This window comes from Lipotes vexillifer, unplaced genomic scaffold (assembly GCF_000442215.2).
Source record: "Lipotes vexillifer unplaced genomic scaffold, Lipotes_vexillifer_v1.1 scaffold1088, whole genome shotgun sequence".
Taxonomy (NCBI): domain Eukaryota; kingdom Metazoa; phylum Chordata; class Mammalia; order Artiodactyla; family Lipotidae; genus Lipotes; species Lipotes vexillifer.
Window position 1 is genome coordinate 2,340,608 of NW_006779738.1, and position 25,569 is coordinate 2,366,176.

At 36.1% G+C, this 25,569-nt stretch overlaps 1 protein-coding gene across 2 annotated transcripts in view; it reads left to right on the forward strand.

The window, feature by feature from the left end:
* ARID4B (AT-rich interaction domain 4B) overlaps positions 1 to 25,569 on the forward strand; it is a 128,571-nt gene that overhangs the window by 41,032 nt on the left and 61,970 nt on the right. For both annotated transcript variants that reach the window (XM_007452951.1, XM_007452950.1), the window contains exons 3-7: positions 8,052 to 8,162; positions 10,932 to 10,997; positions 15,397 to 15,487; positions 17,867 to 17,946; positions 23,029 to 23,120. In XM_007452951.1, the coding sequence (XP_007453013.1) occupies positions 8,052 to 8,162; positions 10,932 to 10,997; positions 15,397 to 15,487; positions 17,867 to 17,946; positions 23,029 to 23,120 (440 nt within the window). The remainder of the gene's footprint in view (positions 1 to 8,051; positions 8,163 to 10,931; positions 10,998 to 15,396; positions 15,488 to 17,866; positions 17,947 to 23,028; positions 23,121 to 25,569) is intronic.

The window sequence follows — 25,569 nt, forward strand, 5'->3', positions numbered from 1 at the left end:
TTCCTGCTATATTTATTAACGTTTTATTGTAAGGAAGAGCTTTCTTCTGCATTTTCCTTTTTCTGCATTTATTTATTTATTCATCATTCATTCATGTGTTTGTCAATATGGACTCAGGGATGCGAGTTTTACTGAATGGGTTATAATTTATTATATAAATTATATAATTTATTATATAAATTACAGTAGAATACACACATCTTGAATCATTCAGTTTTGACATACACATGCATCCCTAACAGGATAACAGGACAACCAATGTTTTTTTTGGTGCTCAAACTTTCCCCCTGTTTGGCCAGTAGTAGCCCTTCACTTCCCTTTGAAGTGTCTGCATTATTTTTTGAGCATTTCCTTACTTTCTGGCACAAGGTATTTTACATCTTCTTGTACTTTCCCTGCCCAACTTTGAAATTAACCATTTCTGCAAGGATTCCTGGTTCCTTTTAATGTAGGATGGGTTTTAGAAATCAGGATATATGCCATTGATATGCTTTTTGTTTTTTTTTTGTTTTTCAACTCTGACATTTTCATGTAACACATTGATTCTGTTTCCATGTCAGAGGAATGAAATGCCACCAGGGAAGTGGTAGAGTGGCTCTTGTTTGCCACTTGGGGAGCCTGAAAATCAAAAAAGTAAGAGTAGTCAGAGTTGAGCTGTCAGTTGTTCTTAGTGGACAGAGTTAGGAAAATATATGGATGTATATATGCACACACACAGACACACAAATATATATGCATATACACATATACATCTATAACTACGTGTTCATTTTTCTGTGTGTGTGTATATATAATACATATGTATATATATAATATCTGTGTTGTATATATGTAATACAACCATGAATTCATATTTCTAATTCCATTCCAATACCTTAGACTTCTTTTTAGCCTTGCCCCTTCCTTTTAAATTTCTTTGTCAGTGAGAAAAATGGCCCCAACTATCCTCAGTATATTTACTTACTTGATCATTCAGTTTACTTACTTGGCCACTGTAACAGATCTTCCAACCCTGCTGCTCATTTCCTCTGTCCCTGCTTAGCTCCCAGAACGTTCTCAGCCACAGAGCCTGCCTGCACTTCCACGTGGCTCCCCCAGCCTCCTCCTCGCCACCTTGCATACTCAGCATCTGTCCCTTACCTCCTGTCGCCAGTACCGACCCCTCACTACCCCATGTCCTTAAAGCGACATGAAAAGGTGGAGAGGGAATGGCTCCAGAGAAGATTTTACAGTTAGATTGCACAGTTTTCTTTATTTCCTCAATGTACTCGTTTTTTGGTATGTCCTGAAAAATTATGTATTTTAGTTTTAAGCTTATTTTAAAATGACGTACCCTTGGTATATAGATGCATTTTTCTTTCATTCATCTGTTGGAATTATCCGCATTATTGTTTTAATGCCTCCTTGGGATTGTCATAAACAAAAAGATTGTTTTCATAGATTTATTGTCACACTGTGTGTTATTTAGTGAGGATTTTAGTATCAGATTTAATATCTTGCGTTCTGGTTCTCTTGGCTGCATTGGCACTGCCTTAGTAACCAATTTGAATGCTTACTGTTTTTAAAAACCTACCTCAATAAAATGTCATCTAGCCTGTTTTGCTTTTTACAAAATAGATCTTGAATAACTGAATATTTCTGAGTGTCAACATTAGCCGTTTGGAGCCTTGATTCAACTGTTATCTTTCTGACACTTGTATATTTGGGTGCTTATATATTTCCATGGCATTTTGGCTTCTTGAAGGATTATTATCCACCAATATCTAATTTAAAAATTGCTTATGCTTTTAGTGTTTCCATGGAATTCAATGGTTTTTAGGTGCCAGTTAGGACATTTGGTAGATTGACTAGAAAAATAAATGTTTAAGCAATGCTGGGATAAGTATGAGGTAATTGTTGCCTTGACAACTGGAAAACTGTTACGTTTGCTAAACAAAGGGATGGTAATATAGTAGTTTAATTTCTTTTTTGGCATGGAGGTGCTATATAAAAACATTTTATTTTAGCCTCTGAGATGGTCTGTATTTTTGACCAAAATCAGAAAAGCAGAACAAAAAGAGAAGGTAAGAGTTTTGTTTTGTTTTTTTTCCCCTGGTGATATACATGTACATACACCTAACAGGGTTGGTGTTGGTCAAAGGAATCTTGGTAAACCTGCTGGCATGATTCTTCGTATATCTCTGCATTGGATCAAAGTACAGTAGCCTCAGAATAGGTGTGTATAGTCTTGATTTTATCTTTCTGCCACACTAAAAGACTGTGATAGACTTTATGGAGCATCCCCACAAACACTTTACCTCTCTTGCTACTAGAATTCAACTTGATTACTTCATTTCTGAATTGAATAGGGGGATAATATTTTAAACACCCCTCCCCCCATATACACAATTATTCTGGCATCTGTTCTGTTTATGTGGGATCTCTTTGGTGTAGGACTCAGATTTTTTTTTTTGTTTTGCGGTACGCGGGCCTCTCACTGTTGTGGCCTTGTCCGTTGCGGAGCACAGGCTCCAGACGTGCAGGCTCAGCGGCCATGGCTCACGGGCCTAGCCGCTCCACAGCATGTGGGATCTTCCTGGACCGGGGCACGAACCCGTGTCCCCTGCATCGGCAGGCGGACTCTCAACCACTGCGCCACCAGGGAAGCCCTCAAATTTTTTTTAAACTCACAATTGTACCCCAGATTTTTGAGTAATAATAACAGCCTTTATTTGGTATTGTATGCCGGGGTCTGTTCTAATAAGCACTTTACATGTAGCAAGCGTTTCAGTCTTCATCCCTGTGAGATAGTCACTATTTATTATATCTAGAGGCAAGGTCATCTGGCTACTAAGTAGTAGATTTGAACCTAAGCATCTGATTCAAGAGCCTGTGCTCTTAATTACTGTATTATACTGACTCATTAGTATAGTCATTCCAAGTGCACTGGAGAATATAGACAAGTATTAATACGAACGTTCAAAATAACCCATAGACCCTGCTGTCGGACCTGGAGCCGTCTGGGAGCCCCTAATTGTTGCTCCAGGTTCTTTCAGGTATACGTGTCTGTTGTTCCCAGTGCTCTACTGGGCTAGAGAAAGAGGAGGAACCTGTCCAGAATACCCGCAGGACAGAAAAGGAGGGGACACTCAACATGGAAAAACTGCAGTGAAAATGAAGGAAAGCCTGAGAACCAAGGCAAGATGGAAAACAAAGTACAGTCACTGGATGCGGGAAAACCAGGAGTAGCTTGTACTGCGGAAGACCAGGAAAAGTTAGAAAACAAGGGAAGGACAGAGCTCAAGGGAAAGACAGAAGATGAGGAAGTACTAAAGGATAAGGAAAAGCCAGAGAGTGAGGCAAAGCCAAAAGAAGGAAAGCCAGTGAGTGAGGGCACACCAAAAGAAGGAAAACCAGAGTGAGAGAAAGCCAGTGAGTGAGGGAAAGCCAGTGAGTGAGGGAAAGCCAAAAGAAGAAAAGCCAGCCAGCGAACCAAGGGCTGCAGGAAAGCGCCCAGCTGAGGATGATGTACCCAGGAAGGCCAAAAGAAAAACCAACAAGGGGCTGGCTCAGTGTCTCGAGGAATACAAGGAGGCCATACACGATATGCATTTGAGCAATGAAGAGGTGATAAGAGAATCTGACGAGATGGTCAGGGTGGAGGATGAGGTGAAGAAAACCAGACAGAAATTGGGGGGGTTTATGTGGATGCAAAAAAGTTTACAGGACCCCTTCCACCTGAGGGGCCCAAGGGAACTCAGGGGTGGCTGCAGGGCCCCACAAAGGGGCTTTGAAGACATTCCTTTTGTGTAGTGCCCCTGGCAGGCATTTGCAAGGCCCAATGCTTTATTTAACCTTATGCTAATACTATGCTTTAGGTGTCACTCTCTTTATCCAACTGCAGCCCTGTGTGTTTCAGTAGCAGATTTTCATCCATTGCATGGAAAAATGTTTATGGTGCATTGTAAAATGTTTAAAAAACCAGTTTTCAGAACCATATATATGGCATCAGTCCATTTTTGTAAAACTACAAAGATACTTACCTAGTGATCCATGTACAGAAAAAACTTGGAAAGCTGTGTCTACTAAAAGATTAACAGTTGTTAAAAATAAAATAAAATAAAAAAAAATAACCCATAATCCCAGTCACTACAGATTATAATACTTTGAGTATTGCAATTGAGTTGATAACTGTGGGAGTCACATTATGAGTATATAGGGGAGTTACTGTACAGTTCTGTCTTCTTTTTTATAAGTTTGAAATGGTCCTTAGTATACATTTTAAAGAGCAAAGGCTACATGCCAATTGTAAAAAACAAAAAAGGAACTTTTTTTTTAGGAAAAAAACAGGAAGACATACTTTGGATAAAATGTTTTTATATACATACCCCTCCTTTCCACTCCCTTTCTCATAGCTTAATCCCTCTTTAACAGTTGTTTTTATCTTTAATATGTATGTTTTTTCTATATGTATAGTATAACGTATATATTTTTATTTCTGCATTTCTAGAAGTAGAAAAAATATAATACTTTAAAGACATATACATAGTACCAATTATCCTGTATTATGTTCTCATTAGATTTAATGCTAAAAATATTGTATTCTGAGGAGTATTGACATTAGTTGAAAAAGTGAGAACAGTGGTTTAACTTTCTCTTTACACTGACTTATGGTGAGCAATCATTTAAAATGAGGTTTTGCCTTTCCCATTTTAAAAAGGAAAAAAGGAGGAGGTGCCAGATCTGAATTTACATTGGTTTAATGACTTATTTGCCCAACTCAGTGTTTCATAATAGTAATTATGAATAGTTAAATACTTCTGGCGTCATAACTGAGTACTTTCTAATACTGGCCCCATTTTCCTGTAGTGGAAACAAGTTTAGGGAGGTTCAGTAGCCTATAAAGACTCATGTAGTTAGGATAGGAATAGAGCTGGGATTAGGACCTTGTCTTTTGCTTTCAAAAACTGTGCTATATTAGTCTCACGTTACACTAATGATAGAGTGATAATTTATGGTCTGCTAAAATTACATACACAAATATGACCATGTAGGTTGTGAGTTTCATTTGTTTTTTCTTTAGAAATTCATACTTTGGTTAGCATAGTTTCACTTCTAGACAATTACGTGTCTCAGAGTATCCTATTCTGACCATCTTTGTAATAACCTTAGTCCTTTAACATAGGCATGTTAAACAAATGTATACAGAATTCAGATTATTTTATTCATCTAATGATGAGAAATTAGGGACAGAAAAATAACTTACCTAAGATGATACAAAAAAAAAAAAATACAGGCAGAAATTAACATCAGAACATAGACCTTTGCTTTTCCTATGCTCTTTTTGAGAAATTAACCCTGCTCTAACAATGTATTTAGCAGGTTTTTGTTAGACTTTGGCTTCCCTTTGCAAGTATTTTTGTAACAGACGTTTTCTTTATGTACCTTGCTGATTCCTCTTCATTTGTTCTAGCTTGAAGGAAGGAAAATATTACCCTTCAAAAATAATAATTTGCCCTCATGATATTTGAGCTAATTATTACTCTTTTCTGTCAACATGGATTTTCATGTTAGTAAGGATGTAGGATGGGCTTAGTTTTGGGGGAAAAGTTCCCTTTCTCAAATTCAAGATGAATAAGTCTGTTCATTAAGCATGTTTATAGTTTGCTGGGGTTGGAATGTTGCCAGTGTTTGATATTGAATATTAATGAAAAGAATACATAAATGGGTTTCTGTATACTAGTAGCCTAAATATATTACTATCCTATTCCCCCCGTTCCTTTTTGGTTCAAAATTCTCTATAATAAAAGTACCTAAAAAGCTTATCACTTCTTAAATATTTATTTGTTCCTGAGTAGGCACAAACATGCACTTTTAGATGATCTCTTTTTCTCTTCTACATTTCAGAATTTCTTGTTCTACATTTCAGAATTTTACTGGCTAGTAAGGCAGGAAGTGTTAATGTGAGAGGTTGCAAGTTGTGGGAGAGTAATGAACCTTATGGTCATGAAGAGTGCCCCTCCATTTGGGCTTGTCTAGCAGTAACACACAATATCAATTGAACCACAGAGTGGATTGATATCTTTTGGAAATTTTCCTAAAATTTCTGGGTGAAGTGCTGTGAGTCCCTTTCATATTCTTGCTAAAATAAAGCCACTAGCTTGTCTGGAACTTATTCAAAATTTTGTCTGGGAAGATGATATTTTAAGAGGGCTAATTTGTAAAGTAGAAATGCATTTATTAACTTTAGGTGCAAGAGCAGTACAAAGTTATCAAATCGTAGTTATATCAACAGATTTTAAAAGTAATAATGCAGAAATGATTATCTTTCTATGAGGTTACACTTCTGTTATGGCATAAATAAATTGAAATACAGGCATTTTCCTAAGTAGATTTAAAAAACATATACTTGATATGTTTTGAGGTTTTTTTTTTTAATATTGTTCATGAAATACATAGAATGTGAGGCAAATGGCCATTAAGGAGGGTGACCTGATATTTCTAGTTGTAGCACCCTTGTTTTGGTTTGTGATACCTCCCCACCTTTCAAAAAGTGATTAAAATTGTTTGACATATTTATGGTCACTTTTGTTATAGCATTAGAATTTTTTTTTTGAGATAAATCTCTTCTAGGTGTATTAGCCACAACTATTAGGGATGAATTTATTTTAAGATCCAAATGAAATTGATATATTCATTATTTATTGCTGTATAACAGCATTTTTCCACCTTATGGTCTGTGAAATTTCTGCAGGATGTTAATAGATGTTAATTTAAGAAAGGTTCTTTGGGGGCTTCCTTGGTGGCGCAGGGGTTAGGAGTCTGCCTGCTGATGCAGGGGACACGGGTTTGATCCCTGGTCCGGGAGGATTCCACATGCCACGGAGCAACTAAGCCTGTGTGCCACAACTACTGAGCCTGTGCACTAGAGCCTGCGAGCCACAACTGATAAAGCCCACGTGCCACAGCTACTGAAACCCACGCTCCTAGAGCCCGTGCTCCGCGACAGGAGAAGCCATCTCAATGAGAGGCCCGCGTACCATAGCGAAGAGTAGACCCCGCTCACGGCAACTAGAGAAAGCCTCCGTGCAGCAACGAAGACCCAATGCAGCCATAAATAAATAAATAAAATAAAATCTATTTAAAATTTTTAAAAAATAAAAAAGGTTCTTTGGACAAATAGATTGGGAAATGATGAGGCAGAGTAGGAATTCATTCAATGAACTGATTTTCCCAAACTCCCAACTCTTTTTCTTTCTGGTGGAGCATCTTGGAATATTAGTATTTCTTGTAAAACACTTTGGGAAAAGTTACTTACATAATCTTTCTTTGGCTATAGAATTGATTAATGTAAGTAGAACTCCTTAGAAATATAGATCCTGTGCAGAAAAGTACCTGATTATAAAAAGAGCAGCTAGATTAGGACTATTAAAAATTAAATCATGTGAGGAAACTTAAAATAATATTTATTGTAGACGGGAAGTGAACAGTGAACTCATGCCAAAGCAGTTGAGACATTTTGGCTGATTTTTTACTTCAGATTTTTCAGACTGGATTTCTTCATGTAGTTTTCACCAGTAGTTTGAATGCATGTGGGTTTCCCCCACCCCTTTTATGCTGTTCTACCTTAGCATTGTCTAGATAAGGATGTAACAAAGCTAATCTGAATTTGAGTGGCTGCCAAGATATAGCCTAAATATTAAAAGAAAATTTCTTAGACTGAGTTTTAAGGATCTGCCTTTTCTTTCAGTGGTCATTTAATAAAAAATTTTGAATGAATGAGTAGATGGAGGGGTGGATGGAATGATATACTTGGATCATATGTATTTTATATAGAGAAAAAGGATGCCTTTATCTTTTATAGATGTACATTTTACTACATTTAAATAGGCTTTATGAAATGTATTTTACTTATTTTTAAGTTAGAGTATTGTATAGATTGTTTTTGTTAACAATACATTCATCTATTACAACTTTTATAGCTGTAACAGGATTAGATCTGCCATTCTGAGGTCTGATTTTGGTAAAGAACTAGAAAGTTTAAATCTAATTATATTTGTTTGCATTTTTAGGCCCTTGATGAACCTCCCTATTTGACGGTGGGCACTGATGTGAGTGCTAAATACAGAGGAGCCTTTTGTGAAGCCAAGATCAAGACAGCAAAAAGACTTGTTAAAGTCAAGGTACAGTATATGTAGATTTTCTAAATTATATGTTTAGTATTTGATGCTTAAACTTTTACTGGTAAGTATATTTAACAATTTTTTTCTTCTGCAGGATGAGTTTTTAGTTTCTAGGAGTAATGATTGTAAAAATACCTGAAAACAAAGCATTACTTGTGATTTTTTCCAATTGGAATCAAGTTAGATGATCATAGTTGATATTTTGAATGCCATTTCACTACAGACTTGGTATTGTTTGTATTGTTAGCCTTTCAGAGCTGGAAAGGACCTTAGAAGTCATGTAGTTTAATTCCTTAATTTTATTGTAAGAAAAATGAGGCTCAGTAAAGGGTTAGTGATTTCTCCAAGGCCATTATGGCAAATTAGTGGCAGAATGGGAATTACCATAGTACATCAGTTTTAAGACTCACCCCCCATTTTAACCATGAAATTGAGATGTGATTTATAATTGATGATGGTAGATCTAGTTGTTGGTTCCTTATCCTCTACTTTTCTTGAAAAATGTCCCTAATAACTGTTAATTATTTATTGAGTGGCAAACTGCAGGAGTGAAGGAGGATGGGGATATGAGAATAACCCGATCTCTATTTTCAAGGGGTTTATAATCCACATTAGCAGATACCCCGTAAAATACTGGTTTGACCATCACTGGTTAAACAGGCCGTAGAGATTTTGTACCTCAGGGGAGCGTGTCAGAGTCTTTTCTGGAACTTCTTCCATGCTTGTATGCTTAGGTTCCTTCCTTATGCATGGATATGTTGAAAAAAGCTTCCTGGGTGATTCTAATTTACACTGCCAGTTAAGAACCATTGTGATAAGGCCTTTAAATTAACCATAAGCCTGTAGGGTGCTGTTCTTAGCCCCCCACCCTGTCTTTTTTTCTTTTTTTTTTTGCGGTACGCGGGCCCCTCACTGCTGTGGCCTCTCTTGTTGCGGAGCACAGGCTCTGGACGCGCGGGCTCAGCGGCCATGGCTCAGGGGCCCAGCCGCTCCGCGGCACGTGGGATCTTCCCGGATCGGGGCACGAACCCGCGCTCCCTGCATCGGCAGGCGGACTCTCAACCACTGGGCCACCAGGGAAGCCCCCCCACCCTGTCTTTAGTTTTCACATGCTTGGTGCGCATGAGCTCTTATAGTGGCCTTTCCTGTTCCTGACTTCATATAGCACTCATTTTTTGCCATTACTATCTTAGAGATGAAGAGAAAGCTTTTTATCAGTTTTCTCACTCTTTCAGACAGAGCCACTGCTAGCACATGTAACACCTTAACATGAATTAGACAAAAATCTCTCCCTGCTGGTAGAGACCCTCCTTAGCAGAACTTGGCCTACAGATAACACTTTTGTGCTGGTTAGAAACGGTGTTCCTTTGGGCAGGAGCAGTCTTACTCCAGGACCCATGCTTCACTGGATTTTAGCTGTGATTTATAATCTCAGCTGGGTGTCTCTGTAATGAATGAACCAGCAAAATGACACATAGCAGTCCTGCCATTTCTTGCTGTCATTGAAAGGAAGAAAACAGTCTATACTGCTTCTGCTGATGGCACAGAGTGCCAGCCAGTACCTTGTGCCTTGTGTCTTATAAGTAGTGGCTATCTAAAATTTGTTGTTAGTTTTTTGGGATGCTCTAAAAATCTTTTTATAATTCAAAGCTAATGATTTTCTCAACAGATAAGGTAGTATATTTCTATATCAGTTTAATTAGTTTATGATTCAGAGTTAATACATTTTTCTGGGGAAGAAGAACAACACTCCTTCCCCACCAGTTTTCATTTATTGAGCATTTACTACATGCCAAGCGCGATATCAGGTATTGAAACTCTAATATTAAGACTTGGTCTCCATTCTTAAGTGGCTTACAGCCTAGTGAATGACACAGATATCTAAACACATAATTTAAATAAAGCGTAGTAGTGTGTTGTGTGAGACAGAAATACCTGGGATGCTGTGAGTACAGGACATCTCCTTTCATAGCTGGTTTGTGACCCTGTTACCTAAATTAATTACCACACATATCAGGTAAGACCACATTAATGGTTCAATCCCTGTAAGAACTCTTGCTTTGTATAAGGAAAACAACCTTTTCTATACTGAGTACTGGAAGCTGTTTTCTTTTTTACCAACTAATTAAATATTTAAACTCAATCCCTTTATTTTAACTTACCTCACATCTGGTTTCCCATTCTCTGATTTCTATACTGATACAGAGGGAGAGTACAGTAAAGTACTGGATCTAGTTGGCCTGAGTTTGCATCTCAGGTCCACCATGGTACTAGTTCTGTGATCTTGGACCAGTTACTTACACTTTCTGTTCCTCAGTTTTCTTATCAACAAAATGGGAACAATCATACCTACCTAATATGGTTGTTGTGAAGATTAATATGTTTGATGCTTGAGCCTGATACTTGGCTGTCAGTAAGTGTTTATTGCTACTGCTTATTATTAAGCGAGGCCTTCGCAAAATGGTAGAGTACCTAATAGCCTAAGATTGCCACCTCTTTTTTCCTCATTTGTAGGAAAAGAAATTATACAATTAAACTCACAACTAATAGTATTGAATAAAATATGATATGTAAATCATCAAGTAAATTAGTCTGGGAAGTTGTCTGTTAAATAATAAAATTTTCAGTTAATCTACTTAGGGATTGAGATATTGTATAAACTAGGCAGCATTTGTTTAGATTAGTCATAATAAAAATGAATTCATGCATTAAGGAGCTTGTGTTGCTTTTTTTTCTTTTTTGGTGGCTAATTAAATTTATAATCTTTAGGTAACATTTAGACATGATTCTTCAACAGTGGAAGTTCAGGATGACCACATAAAAGGCCCACTAAAGGTAATTCATTTATTTATTCATTATTACTTCTAATGCTTCAGTGGGAAACAGTAATTATCTCAGTCTTTTAAAAAATTCATTGGTTACTCTGTTATTGAGTTGATAAATAGGTAATTCTCTCTGAATAGACTAATAGAAAAAAAGTAGACTTAGTGTTCAATAAAACCTATATGACAGTAAAACCTGTGTTCAGAAGTGAAATGAACATCAAGGAAAAACTGATTGCTTTTTATTTACTCATCTGTTTTGGTCTCACCATGTTTCACTTATTAAAAGGTACAATTTCCGGAAATAATAGGTGGTGAACTAGGGATCAGGTGATGTAAGTTCCATGATGATGTGAAAATTGAGAAAACAAAACAAATCCTCAATCCTTTTAATTCTTTGAAGCAACTACTAGCATATAAAATTGTTAAAGGGTCATCAGGCAGTTATAAGTGATGAATATGTTCATATATACAGATAGTTTCATTTCTTTGCATTAGTTTTCATTGGCCAGTGAAATTAGTGCTGCTTTACTTTCCACTAGTGAGCAAACTAAAGGGAATGTGCAGGTAGCCACTGTGTGCTGTTTGGTCCTTTAGAATGTCTGAAATGGACATTGGCCTAGCTGGGTGAATTTTAAGAAATGCTAACAGAATTGAAGAGACATTTGTAGATGCAAGAAAAATCCTTTCCTAATGAAGCTGTACTTTCCAGAGAACTAGATAGATGTGTGTATCTGCCAGTTTTTGTTGGTGGTTGATTTAAAAACTTTTAATTGGATCCCCAGGGCATTAGTACCTTGCATATATAGTAGGCACTATGGAGGACTAAAACTTGTAAGTTTTTTTAATCTTGCCTTGTGAAAATTATTTTCCACCCTTTCTGTTTTATAGGTGCCATTTTTTTCCAAATTATTTTATTTTTGGCTGCGTTGGGTCTTCGTTGCTGTGTGCAGGCTTTCTCTAATTGCGGCGCGCAGGGGCTACTCTTCATTGCAGTGCGCGGGCTTCTCATTGCAGTGGCTTCCTTTGTTGCGGAGCACGGGCTCTAGGCATGCGGGCTTCAGTAGTTGTGGCTCACGAGCTCTAGAGTACGGGCTCAGTAGTTGTGGTGCCCGGGCTTAGTTGCTCTGCAGCATGTGGGATTTTCCCGGACCAGGGCTCGAACCCGTGTCCCCTGCATTGGCAGGCAGATTCTGGACCACTGCGCCACCAGGGAAGTCCCTATAGGTGCCATCTTTAATTTTACGTGCCCATGTATATCACTTGTAGGGACAAAAGGACAAAAACATGCACATGTATAATTTGATGTTAACCGCCATTTATTTAGCACTTATTAGTATGTGCTAGTACTGTGCTAAGTCCTCTGCACATATTATCTTATGTAACCTTCATACTAGCTCTTGACAGAAGAGGAAACTGTGAAGGGAGGTGGGAGGTAAAGTACTCTGGCTGAAGTCTTACAGCCAGTAATGGCAGACCAAGTTCTGATGGACTCACAATCTGTCATTGAAGCATTGTGCCCCCTGGATGATCAGAACACACACATCTCCATGCCTTATTTGTGTTTTTGCCTCATAAGCACACCAGCGTAGCTCTTCGTTGCCTGACTGCCCTGTTCACCTGGCACAGGCTAGCTGGTACCAACTACAAAAAATGTTCAGTGTTGCAAGGGATAGGAAATACAATTACTTTGTATCCTCAAGCCGTCTTCCTCTCCTATTGCTCCAGCCTCTTTGATTGTGGCATAGTTGGTTTATTTTTCTTGTTTTGTTTTTCTTATTTATTAAAATTTTCTTTGTTTTTGATTAGGGCTTAGGACCATTTTGATTTTGATGTATGCAAGTGTATTAAATATTGGTCTCAAAATTGTTAAAATATTTCTCTTGCCTATGGAGTTTTTTTTTGTATATAGATTTTGAATTGTTCCCTAATGTACTTTGTGGCTTTCCATCAGCTGATAGAAAGTATTAGCATTTATGTTTCTCCTAGAGGAAATAAACTTCCCATAGTGATGGTCATTTGATCTCAATATATTTTCAGTGAGTTCACATGAAAATAATACTAGACCACTTGAGTATTAAATTTTAAAAAATGTACTATGTATTTATTGACAGTAGTCACTGGTGGTCCAGTTGTTCAGATTCTGCGCTTCCACTGCAGGGGTCCTGGGTTCGATCCCTGGTTGGGGAATTAGGATCCTGTGTGCTGCACGGCGCGGCCACAAAAAAAAAAATAAAAGTTCTTTTAATTCTTCAACATTTCCTTCCTTCTTTTGGGCATTGTGTGGGGCTGACAGCCTCTTCTGGAACAAGTTTATTTTTGTTATCACTGCAAAGACCCATATGCATTTTATTTTTAATTGAGGTTAATTGACATATAACATTATTATTAGTTTCAGGTATACAACATAATAGTTCAATATTTGTATGCATTGCAGAAGGATCACCACATTAAGTCTAGTTAACATCCATCACCATACATGGTTGTAAAAAATTTTTTTTCTTGTGACGAGGACTTTAAGACTTAGCCTGTACCTTCAGACATGCAATACAGTGTTCTTGACTGTAGTCACCATGCTGTACATTACATCTCCATTACTTATTTATTTTATAACTGGAAGTTTGTAGCTTTTGACCCCTTCATCCATTTTGTCCACCTGCACTTTCTTCCCAGCTCTGGCAACCACCAATCTGTTCTCTATGTCTATGAACTTGGTGTTTTGTTTGTTTTGTTTTTTAGACTCCATGTATATGTGATATTGTATGGTATTTGTCTTTTTCTTACTGATTTATTTCACTGAGCATAATGCCCTCAAGGTCCACCCATGTTGTTGCAAATGGCAAGATTTCATTCTTTTTTATGGCTGAATTATACGCACGCGCGCTTGCATGCACGCGCACACACACACACACACACACACACACACACACACATATCTTTATCCATTCGTCCATCGATGGATACTTAGATTGTTTTCATATCTTTGCTATTGTAAATAATGCTGCAGTGAACTTGGGGGCGCATATATCCTTTCAAATCAGTGTTTTCATTTCCTTTGGATAACTACCCAGAAGTGAAATTGCTGGATCATACAGTAGTTCTATTTTTAATTTTTTGAAGACCTTCCATACTGTTTTCCATAGTGGCTGCACCAATTTACATTCCCACCAGCAGTGCACGAGGGTTTCCTTTTCTCCAGCATCCTGGCCAACACTTTTACTTCTTGTCTTTTTGATAATAATCCATTCTCATCAGGTGTCAGGAGATATCTCATTGTGGGTTTGATTTGCATTTCTCTGATGATTAGTGATATTGAGCATTTTTCCATATACCTGTTTGCCATCTGTATGATTTCTTTGGAAAAATGTCTATTCAGGTCTTCTGCCTATTTTTTAAATTGGACTTTTTGCTTTTTTGATATTAATTTTGGAGCTGTTAATATATTTTGGATATTAACACCTTGCAGTTGCATCATTTGCAAATATTTCTTCCATTCGGTAGATTCTCTTTTCGTTTTGTTGATGGTTTCCTTTGCTGTGCAAAAGCTTTTAAGTTTAATTGATTAAGTACCATTTCTTTATTTTTGCTTTTGTTTCCTTTGCCTTAGGAGATAGATCCAAAAAAACATTGCTACGATTTATGTCAGAGAGTGTTCTGCTTATGTTTTCTTCTAGGAGTTTTATGGTTTCTGGTTTTTAATCCATTTTGAGTTTATTTTTGTATATGGTGTGAGAACCTCTGCCCATTTCTCAATTGGATTGTTTGATTCCTTTTTAGCTGTTGCATTGTATGAGTCCTTTATATCTTTCGGTTTTTAACCCCTTATCAGATATGTGATTTGCGAATACATTTTCTCCCATTCAGTAGGTTGCTTTTTCAAATTTTTGATGATTTCCTTTGCTGTACAGAAGCATTTTAGTTTGATGTACTTATAAAAACCATATAAATTTATAAACCATATAAATTATCAGCATTTTCTTGATGAGATGACAATATTTCAAATGACTGTCACTATTGGTACATTATAACTCATAAGGAGAACCTCAAAGTTATTTGTTAATTTTTCCCCAGCCTTCTTCAAAGAAGGGTCATAATATGGGGCAAAGATAGTTTCACAGACAGGGACCCCCAGACCTGTGAGGGTTCCCAAGACCCTTTCAGGGAGATTGTAAGGGCAAAACTTTTCATAGTAATACTTAGATATTATTTGCCTTTTTCACTATGTTTACATTTTCACTGATGGTGCAGAAACAGCAGTGAGTAAAATTGCTGGCACCTTAACACAAATCAAATCAGTAGTGATTTCATTCTTCACCATCATGCACTCAATTAGTTTAAAAAAAGAAAGCCAGTTTTTAGTTTGTTCATTTATCTTCTTAAAGTTTTCCTAACTTTTTTTTTTAATACTTTAGGTTGGAGCTATTGTGGAAGTGAAGAATCTTGATGGCGCATATCAAGAAGCTGTAATCAATAAATTAACAGATGCGAGTTGGTACACTGTAGGTAAGGGAATACATCTTCTTTTAAAAATATATTTTCAGTGCTAATACAAATAAAGCCGATTTTTCTTGATTTACTTCCTCCCCTAGTTGACGTACATGTTATTACTGTTAATGTTTTTTTATCTTTCGAGATCTTTAAAAAATTTATTTCATAAATATGTACATAACATATAGTTTGAAATTAGTGTATATATTATACAATTGGATTTCTAGCTTTTTTCACTTCAAAGTATATCTTAGAGAATTTTTTCTTTCATCTTAACCATTTTTAAGTGTGCATTTCAGTAGCGTTCATAATATTCATGTTGTGCAACAGATAAATTTTTTTAACTGCAATATTATATTTCATAGTTTATTTTCTCTTACTCATGATGTTGCCAGTTTTCTTGCTGTTGTAATACATGCTGGATTGAATGTCTTTTGTACATGGACATTATTCTAATATTTCCCGAGTGTGTACATTGAGAACTAGGCATAGATCGAAGGGAAATGTCCTTTTAAAGCTGTAGTAGGTTATGAAAACTGCTTTTCTAAAAGACTGTTAATTTACACTTCCATAAACAGTATATAAGTGTGGTGGTTGTCCTAACCCTTGTCAAATGTGATGTTAGTAATATTTTAAAATTTGTGCCCATCTGGACACAAAATAGTATCTCAGTTTTGCTTTAATATGCTCCTCCCATGATTAGTAGTGAGATTGGACATATTTTCATATGTTTATTGAAAGGAACAATATTTCATTTGTATTTTCTCTCGTTTGAATTGCCAGTTTATAGTGTCTTCCCAGTCCGCTCCTTTTCCTCTTGGGAAGGTTATCGTTTTCTTATTTTCAGGGTATGAGTTTATATATTTAAATGTATAAAGGGAATGTTAACCTTTGCCACTTCAGTTGCCAGTGTTCTTCTATTGCTTTACTCTTATCTCTGCTATCAATTTTCAAATCATAGTCAATTTTCCTGTGGTCACCTTTTCCTTTGTCATTTTAGTTTGAGTCTTGTTTAAGAAGGCTTTCCTTCCATCAGTGTTGTAAATTTGTTTTCCAATGTATTCTCCAATTTAAAGTTCTATTTTTTGTTTTACAAAGAGCTTTTTATTTCACCCAGTTTTTTTTTGAACATTCTGAAATATGATCAAATACCGATTTTTTCCAAATTGATAACAGAGTTATTATCCCAGTAATTATTATTTATTGAATGGTAAAAATTCTTACTGTTTAATGATCTCAGAGATGAGAGTAAACATCTAGTAAAATGTCTTTGGTGATATCAGAATTTGATGGAGCTTTCAAATAGTAATGATAAGTTCTGTGGTATGAGAACAAAAACCTGGTGGAGAGGGAAAATTTGATTTTGAAGCCTAAGGATATATTTGCATTTGTGTAGGTTACAAGACCGTGAGCAGTTCTGTGTGGTTAAGTCTGTTTGATAATTAGGTGTGATTGGCACTTTTATCATTGACTATTTTAGTTACTACATTTTTAAAAAGTACGAAGAGTTATTTATCCAGTCTCTTGTGATGTAAAAGCTCACATTATATATAAGAACCTAATTTTGTCTTTTTGGCAAAAACCTCTCTTTATAAAATCAAGGCCTGGTAACTTTATTTAAAATAGAGGTACTCTCTTCCCGTGATTTGTGAGGAATGTAGTATATGCTAAAATTATTATATCATAAAGTGTACATCTATTCTGTATATATGTAAACTTACAACAAATTTTCTGGGACATTTTAGAACTTTAAATAAATAGTTTTCAAGTGAGAGCAAATTAGCCACCCAGGGAACATCTGGAGACATTTTTGGTTGTCACAACTGGGAAGGGGGTGCTGCTGGCATCTAGTGGCTGGAAGCCAGGGATGCTGTTAAATATCTCACAGTGCACAGGTCCCCATGACAGTCCCCATCTGGTCCAAAATGTTAGTAGTGCTGAGGTTGAGAAACACTGCTTTAAATAATAAAAATAGGGTAATTTTTAGGGGCAGTCTGAATATATAAACTTGTACTGTTATTTTTTGTTTATTAGGTAAATTTGTCAGTATTTACCAATAGGAAAATTTGCTTCTTCTTTACCATATTGAGAAGGATTAATCAGCATTTAAAAGGTTTCTTTCTGAAATGCTAACTTCTTATTTTCATTTGATGTTTTCTGTTCCAGGGAAGATGTTTTCATTACAGGTATATTATTTTTTTCCCCTAGAAATTGAAAAACATACTCTACACTTGAAGTTGTTTGTTACAAAACTTAAAATGTGTACTGAATTTCAGATCTAATCTTTTAAAACAATAGCTCTGTTTGCACTGAGAAAGTTATATGATAATTTATGTCATTTTGTTAATCTTTGAAAAACCCTTCAGTAGTTGCCATTTCTACCTCTTCTCACAGTTTTTGATGATGGAGATGAGAAGACACTGAGACGGTCTTCACTGTGCCTGAAAGGAGAGAGGCATTTTGCTGAAAGTGAAGTAAGTAATCACGTAACGAATGAACATGTCCTAGTATTTAGTACCGGGGGCAGGAAAAGTTTTGCTTTGTCAACTCAAGCAGCTTACTTGTTAATCAGGAAAATTCATTAATACATAACAGCATGAGAGTGTAGTCTGTGAAACCTGTTTAAGGCCTTGTGTTTGAGTACCAGGTTCTCTGTGGGATTTTTTGTCTAAAAAAAATGTATTTTAACATTTGTCCATGAAGAAAAAACAACGGGATTGTTTATTACCCTTAGGCAACTTTTTTATAGAGTCCTTTAATTTGTAAATAATTGTAGAAAAGAGATGTCTCATTTGTAATCTACTTGAACCCCATCATCATTAAAGGCTATGTAGATACTGCAAGCCATCCCTAACTACTCCTGCTGCCAACCACTGACATTTACTGTAGCCTCTCCTTGAAGAAGGCTTGCCTGACTTGCCCTTTCTAAAATAGTCCCTTCCATTCCTCATAGCTCTTTAAGGTTGGTTTAGTTTTCTTTATAGCCCAGAACATTCTCACCACCAAAATATGTATATATGCTTAATTATGTATTGTCTGCCTTCCTCACTAGAATGTGTCTCCGTGGCAGAGATTTTGTATGTCTTCTTCACCACTTTGTTCCCAGTTCCTAGAACAGTGGCTGGCACAGAGCAGGAACTGAATAAACATTAGTTGGATGAATAAATGAAGTGTTCATATTTGCCAGGGACTTTGCTTAATGCTTTACATACATCCTTGCATTTACAGCATTATGAGGGAGATACAATGCTTATCTCCAACTCAGAGTTGATGAAAGTGATGATCAGAACTGGTTCTCAAACCAGCACTTTTTGGCACCAAAATCATGCTCTAAAATTGAAAGATGGTATTAAGTTACTAAGAGTGGAGGGTTCACAAAGTTTTGTAAATCAGTAACTTGCAATTCAGAATTTTAAAAATGGACATATTTGTTGCAGATAGCGTTATATTCTCTAGTCCAGCCTATGAATATTAATTAATGCACAGTGTGGCCAAACCAAGATTTCTTTTTTCTAGTAACTATTTAGAACAGTGTTTTTTGGGGGAATTTTAATATTTCTTTCAAATTATTAGACTTTATTTTATGTTTTTTTGTTATTTTCCCTTCCCGTAAATGATTGAATTCCCATTTCAACTCAGAATTTGGGGCAGATTCTCTGTATTATGATTCTGGCTTGTCTTTTCAGTCTCATACTCTGCTATTTCCCTGTACTTCTGACTTATAAGACTACTTGGTGTTTCCAGATTATGGTTCATACTTTCTTTTCTTGGTTTCTGCTGAGCCCTGCTCTTTTCAAGGCCATGAGAAAGGCTTCCTCCTTCATGACTGTCTTTCATGAGCTCTCTAACCAAATTTGATCTCTATATCCTTTGATACTTTTTCACTTCTCTTATTTTTATTTTATGGTCTTTTTGGTTACTTTTATCATTTTTTCTATAAAATTGTAAGCTGTTTTGGTGGAATAGCGAAGTTTTTGTCATCTTGATGGGCTTTCCTTTTCCCAGTAGTGTTTTCTACACAAAAGCCTTCAGTAAATATTTGATGAATTAATTGTGAAGGTTTAAATATAGGAAATACATATAGCTTTGGACAAGTACAGTGAATTTGGCTTCTTACACTGATGAAGTAACAGAATTCTTTCTGAGTTTATGTAATTCTTAGAAATAATTTCATTTCCCTTAGTTAGAATATGTGATAATTATAGTAGGTTAATGAATATGGGGACTTGAAGACTTGATTTTTTTTCACCTAAGTGAAGGTATATGTCTTACGTATTTAATCCAAAGAAATATCGAATATACTAATTTTGTATTTGCCAGGAGAATTTTAAGTTGGAGTTGTTCATAAGACAGTTGTAGTATAAAGGCTGAAGCAATAAGAGCAAGCAGCTCAATGTATCCTTTTTAACTTCAGGAAGGATTGGTTTTACTGTGTGTGGCTATATGTGTTGAACTTCATGTTTTGCTAGAGGGTATTGGAATACTGGTGTATTATTCCTTACCCATTGCCATATGCCACGTGCTATGCTAGGTACTGGGAGTACATGGGTAAGCTAAGTAGATGTGGAATTTATCCTTGGGTAACTTCTTTTTGCTTTTGAAGGAGATAAAGCCTTAATTAATCAAAAATATAAAAATTTAAGGGTACTAGGAGCTGTGGAGACATGGCCGGGAGTATATTTAATCTACCATCTATGTATATTCTTTCCCTTATTTGATATTTCTGCTATTTTCAAAAAACAGTTTTAATTTTTTGGAAGTTTGCTCAGAGAATTGTTATTATTACTAATAACTTTGGCCTTTGAGTGAAAAGCCACATCACACTTGGCAGTATTGGGGGTCACTAATCCCATTAATAAGCTTCATACCTAAACAAAGACTTAAATTCAAAATTTTCACGATAAGAGATGATGATAAGTGGGTCAGTCAGTTTGAATTCCCGCACCAAAATCACTGGTTCTAGCCATAACCAACTTAGTGAGGATGTTGCCTGTTTCCTGACATCTGTTGGAGTGTTTGGGTATTTCTATAGAGCATTCATAATTTGAATATTATCCAAAAGTAGTTTTATCAGCTGGTAATCTCTCTGTGCATTTACTACATGCAGTTGAAAACTCTGAAGAAAATTTAGATGAAATCCCAGTTCCGTATTTCCTGCAGCCCATTTTAGGTAACAGGGCTATCGGCGTGTTTCCCCCCGGCCCTGTGAAATTTTCTTTGAGCCTTTGATATAGCCAAGAGTCTCTGGCTTGGCTCTGTTGGTTTAAGACAGGACAAATCCTACCCTCCCCTTACTCTTTTCTGTCATGTGTAATAAAGGTGTTCCTGCTTTCCAGGATTGGGGCCAGGGACAGAGATATTGCTTCCTATTATTCTAATTCTTTTTTACATACTAGGGAGAGATTGTGGTTTATTTGAGAATTCCTATATGTGATTCCTAGATAACTCTTCAGAAATCCTGGATATTTTCTTTCCTAAATCAAGTGAAATGACTAGCAGATACTTAAAATAGAAATCACAGTACTTAATAGAAATCTCTGCTTTCAAGAGAGCAGCCTTAATTTTAGGGGAGGGGCATTTAATTCTTTTGTTAGCTTGACAGGAAGTGAAGCCAAATTAATTTATTTTTCCTGTTTACCAAATACAGTACTTTGAAATTTTCACCCTTGGGAAGCATAATTAGGAGTTAATGACAGGTCATTTCTGAAGAGGTTTTGTCTGGCATATTATAGTATTTGGGCCAGCTTTTGCCTCCAAATATTTTTTAAATGCCCAACTTACAAACTAAATTTGAAAGGTTAGGTTTTCAGCCCTATAAAAGTTACGATTTTTGTCTATCGTTACTGCCTTTTTCCTATACTGTATTCTTTGTTGTTGGATATCTATATGTACCTTAAATATATTTACATATATTCTAACAAATTATGCAAAATAGATGAATATGCTTCCCCCTTTCATGTTTTAGTTCATCGTTGTTTCAACAAAATTATCTGTTTTAAAAATAAAAGTTAGGGCTTCCCTGGTGGCGCAGTGGTTGAGAGTCCGCCTGCCGGTGCAGGGGACATGGGTTCGTGCCCCGGTCTGGGAAGATCCCACATGCTGTGGAGCGGCTAGGCCTGTGAGCCATGGCTGCTGAGCTTGCGTGTCCGGAGCCTGTGCTCTGCAACGGGAGAGGCCCGCGTACCGCAAAAAAAAAATAAATAAAAAATAAAATAAAAGTTAAAACTTTTCTTTTAAATATTAACATTAGTTTGTATTTAGATATCTGATCTTTAAGTTGATGGACACCCTTTCATAACATTCTTGTTTGTAACTTTGAGAAGTCTTTATCCTAAGTAGTTCCTCACCCTCACTTCCACTCTAACAGTTTTTCTGGGCTCTTTAGTTCCCCTTGTGTTCATAAAAGTATCTGCAATAGCAAAGGCTCTGATGGAGGAATAAAAGGAATAGTAACTGTGGAAAATCATTAAGATGCAGAAAAAGTAAGAATATTACTAACATTGATATTCAGAGAATTAGTTGGGATAGCATCTTCAGATTGACACCTTAACTTTTTAGATATATAAACCTTTTCAGGAAATAATGGCATGAAAAATCCAAAAAATCTCTGATATGGAGAAACGAAGGGATTTCAGAATCGCTTTTTCTTCATTCTGCTTTTAACCAACAACCAGTTCCTTCCCTGGAAATCATATTTTTGAATGGGGTGAGGGATAAAAGGGTTAACATGAATTACCAGTTGATAACAAGAAAGAAGTGTTCGTTTGTTGATTATTATCTTCATACCAAGCACAGTATTGGATGTTGCAGATTAAAAAGGAAGGGAAAATAAAATATTAACTGTAGAAAAACTGATTTTTACGTTTTCTTCAAAAAAGGTTTCTTGCAGGAAATTCTCAGGCCATCTAGTGGTTAGGTGCTTTCACTGCTGGGGCCCGGGTTTGATTCCTGGTTGGGGAACTAAGATTCCCGCAAGCCACAAGGGACGGGGGTGGTGGGGTCAGGGGTCGGGGGAGAAAGGTTTACTGCAGAAAATGTTTGCAAAGTCATAATATAGGATATCTGAAGCCCTTTTCTCAAGCAGTTGATGCTTATCCTGATAATTTCGTTTCTGTTACTTACTAAGAATTCTATCTTGTGGATTGGGATTCCCTATATGCAAAGAAAAATTTGAGCTGCAGTTGGCCCAACCTAGGGGTTAGGTACTTACACATAGGTTTCTTATCTCTCAAATCTGTTGTTTCCACTGAGTTTTATTTGTTTTGTTTTATATTTTAATCATTCTTAGGAGTCTGTCAGTCCTCAAATAGATAATGAAATTATCTAGAGAGAACAACTAAATTTCTTTTCACTTTTTTTTTCCAGCCATGGGCTCATTCATCTTTATTCTAATATCTTTAAAATGAGAGTTTTCTATCTTTAGGGAAGTTGTATTTTTGTCTCCCTCGGGAAGTTTTAAATCTCAAAATCTAAGCATATTCTTAAACTGATTTGGTTTAAAAAGAAAAAAACTTGCAACGTAATAACTTTTGATGGGTTTATGTTCCTACCCACAGACATTAGACCAGCTCCCACTCACCAACCCTGAACATTTTGGCACTCCAGTCATAGGAAAGAAAACAAATAGAGGAAGAAGATCTAATCATATGTAAGTCTATTTTCATAACTGTTAGTTGAACCTGAATTCATTTCTCCTTCCAGTATTGTTTTAGTAGTTATTAATTTTAAATTGTAACTTGCAAAATGCTAACTGAATGGAAGAGTACTTTCAGACTCTTGGGCATGGGTGCTTGAGGTTCTCCATGCTCAGTCAACTTTAACAGCTATATTATTTATCTGCCTGCCATTTCTCTTTACACGTATCTTGATGTCATTGTCAAAATGGAATTAGTCAATATTTCCTGAATGATACATCCTCTGTTTTCCTGATGTCATGTTTTTTATTCATGCTGTTTCTGTCTTAAATGCCACCCTTCCATGCCAGCGGCTCACTCATTCTTCAGTTCTTAACCAGAAATGCTCCCACATTTATGTGAACCATTTTGTGCCTCCCCACTCTTTCCTTAAAAGCAGACATGTTTTTTTTCTCCTCTGAGCCCTCTAAATCCTTTGCATTTATCTAATGTCATAGACAGTATTTCATCTATTATTATCATTGTCGTGTTTGTTTTCCCTTCCTAGTAATTCAAATCTTCCTGACAGCCAAACTATCTTACTTATTTTTATGTCTTCTTGCAGTTGTGGCACATGTTCTGCATATTTAACAAATTACTTTCAATGAAATGTGCTTAGGCTCCAAAAGGCTTTAAATTAAAAAGGGTCACAGGATCAAAGAGTCATGAAATTTCAGGTCATCAGAGAGAAAGAAACAATCTTCAAAGAGTTTCAGGAAGAAAAAATAATTTATTGCAAAGGAGTGAGAAGCAGAATGGCATCAGACTTCTCAGTAGTAACACTAGATGCTAGTGGTCAGTAGAATGCAGAACTGAGGAATGGAAGTTTCTATTAAAGGGAGGACTTGTTATCTAGTATGACGGAACATTGGGGGAAATTAAAGATATGATGATAACAGATAGAGAAAAAAATAGTAAAGGCATTTAGTTTCTCCCCTCAAAATTATATAAGAAAAGAACACTATAGTAATAGGATGGAGGGTAGAGAGGTTGCTTAAATGTAAAAGTTAAGTCCTTAAAACAATGGGAAGTCAATACAATGATGTCTAAAATGTATAAATATAGAAATAGTGGTATAGGACTATTATTTAGAGATAAGGTATTAACTGTCAGAGCTGAAAGAGTTAAAAGCAGTTGCTTCCACAGAGCAGAAGAAAATGGGAGAGGATGGGGCAAGAGAATGTAGTTTTTAATTTATTCTGTTGGAGGTTAAATTGTTTAAAAACGATTTTGAATATTTTACTCGGATAAAATTTTTAAAAATTTAATGTGCCTGAGCCAAATATTGTCAGAGTAGCTATTAAAAATATTGAATTGAATTATTGAAGCTTGTAATGTAAGTGAATGCTTTCATTCAAAGTAATAGAGTTAGGTATTAAATCTAATAGTGGCTAAGCTTTGGAGATAAAAATTGGGTAAGCTCTCTCTCTCATACAGCTTAGTTTCAGCCTTACAGCGAACTCATGAAGGTAGGTATTATTTTTATCCCTATTAAAAATTGGGGAAATTGGCCTCAGAGACAGCAACTAATCCAAGGAACACAGGAAGGAAGGGACCAGGACTTGACCTCACCCATGTTCCATAGGCCTTTTCCCACTGAATTGATTGACTCTTTTTTGTTTAGAGTACTACAGTTACTTTCCAAATGAGTTTTAACAGGAAATAAATAATGACTCATTTGAGGGAGGAAATTAAAAGACTAATCCTTGCATTGAAAAAATATTTAATATTACTTATTTTCCTACTAGTGATTTGGGCCATGCATTTCTTTTTCTCACTTAACTCTCTGAATATTTTAGAAAATGTTTTTCTCAATTAATAGGTGAAAAATGTTTCTCACTTGCAGTGTAACTTGCTGGTCACTTGATTATTTTTAGGATACTGAGGTTGTAACTATTATTTACTATTCTTTGTATAACTTTGAAAATATGAGTCTTCTAGTCAGAAAGGAAAATAGATGAAAAATGTGTAATGGCATTATTAGTATGAAAGAGTCCTCTTGTGATTACTAGATGTTATTGTGATCTAATATTGTTTTCAATTTTTTCAGAGGGCTATTATATTGCCATAAAATATTCACTGAAGCACTTATAGGTTAAATCTTTTGACATCTCTGAAAATTAATAACTTCAATTGTGAATTAAAATTTTATCTACCATTGATCATTAGGGTCTTCCCGTAGCTTTATAGTCAACTCTTTTTTTAAATATAAATTTATTTATTTATTTACTGTTTTTGGCTGCATTGGGTCTTTGTCGCTGCGCGTGGGCTTTCTCTAGTTGCGGCGAGCGGGGACTACTCTTCGTTGTCGTGCGCGGGCTTCTCATTGCGGTGGCTTCTCTTGTTGTGGAGCACAGGCTGTAGGTGTGCGGGCTTCAGTAGTTGTGGCAGGCGGGCTCAGTAGTTGTGGCTCACGGGCTCTAG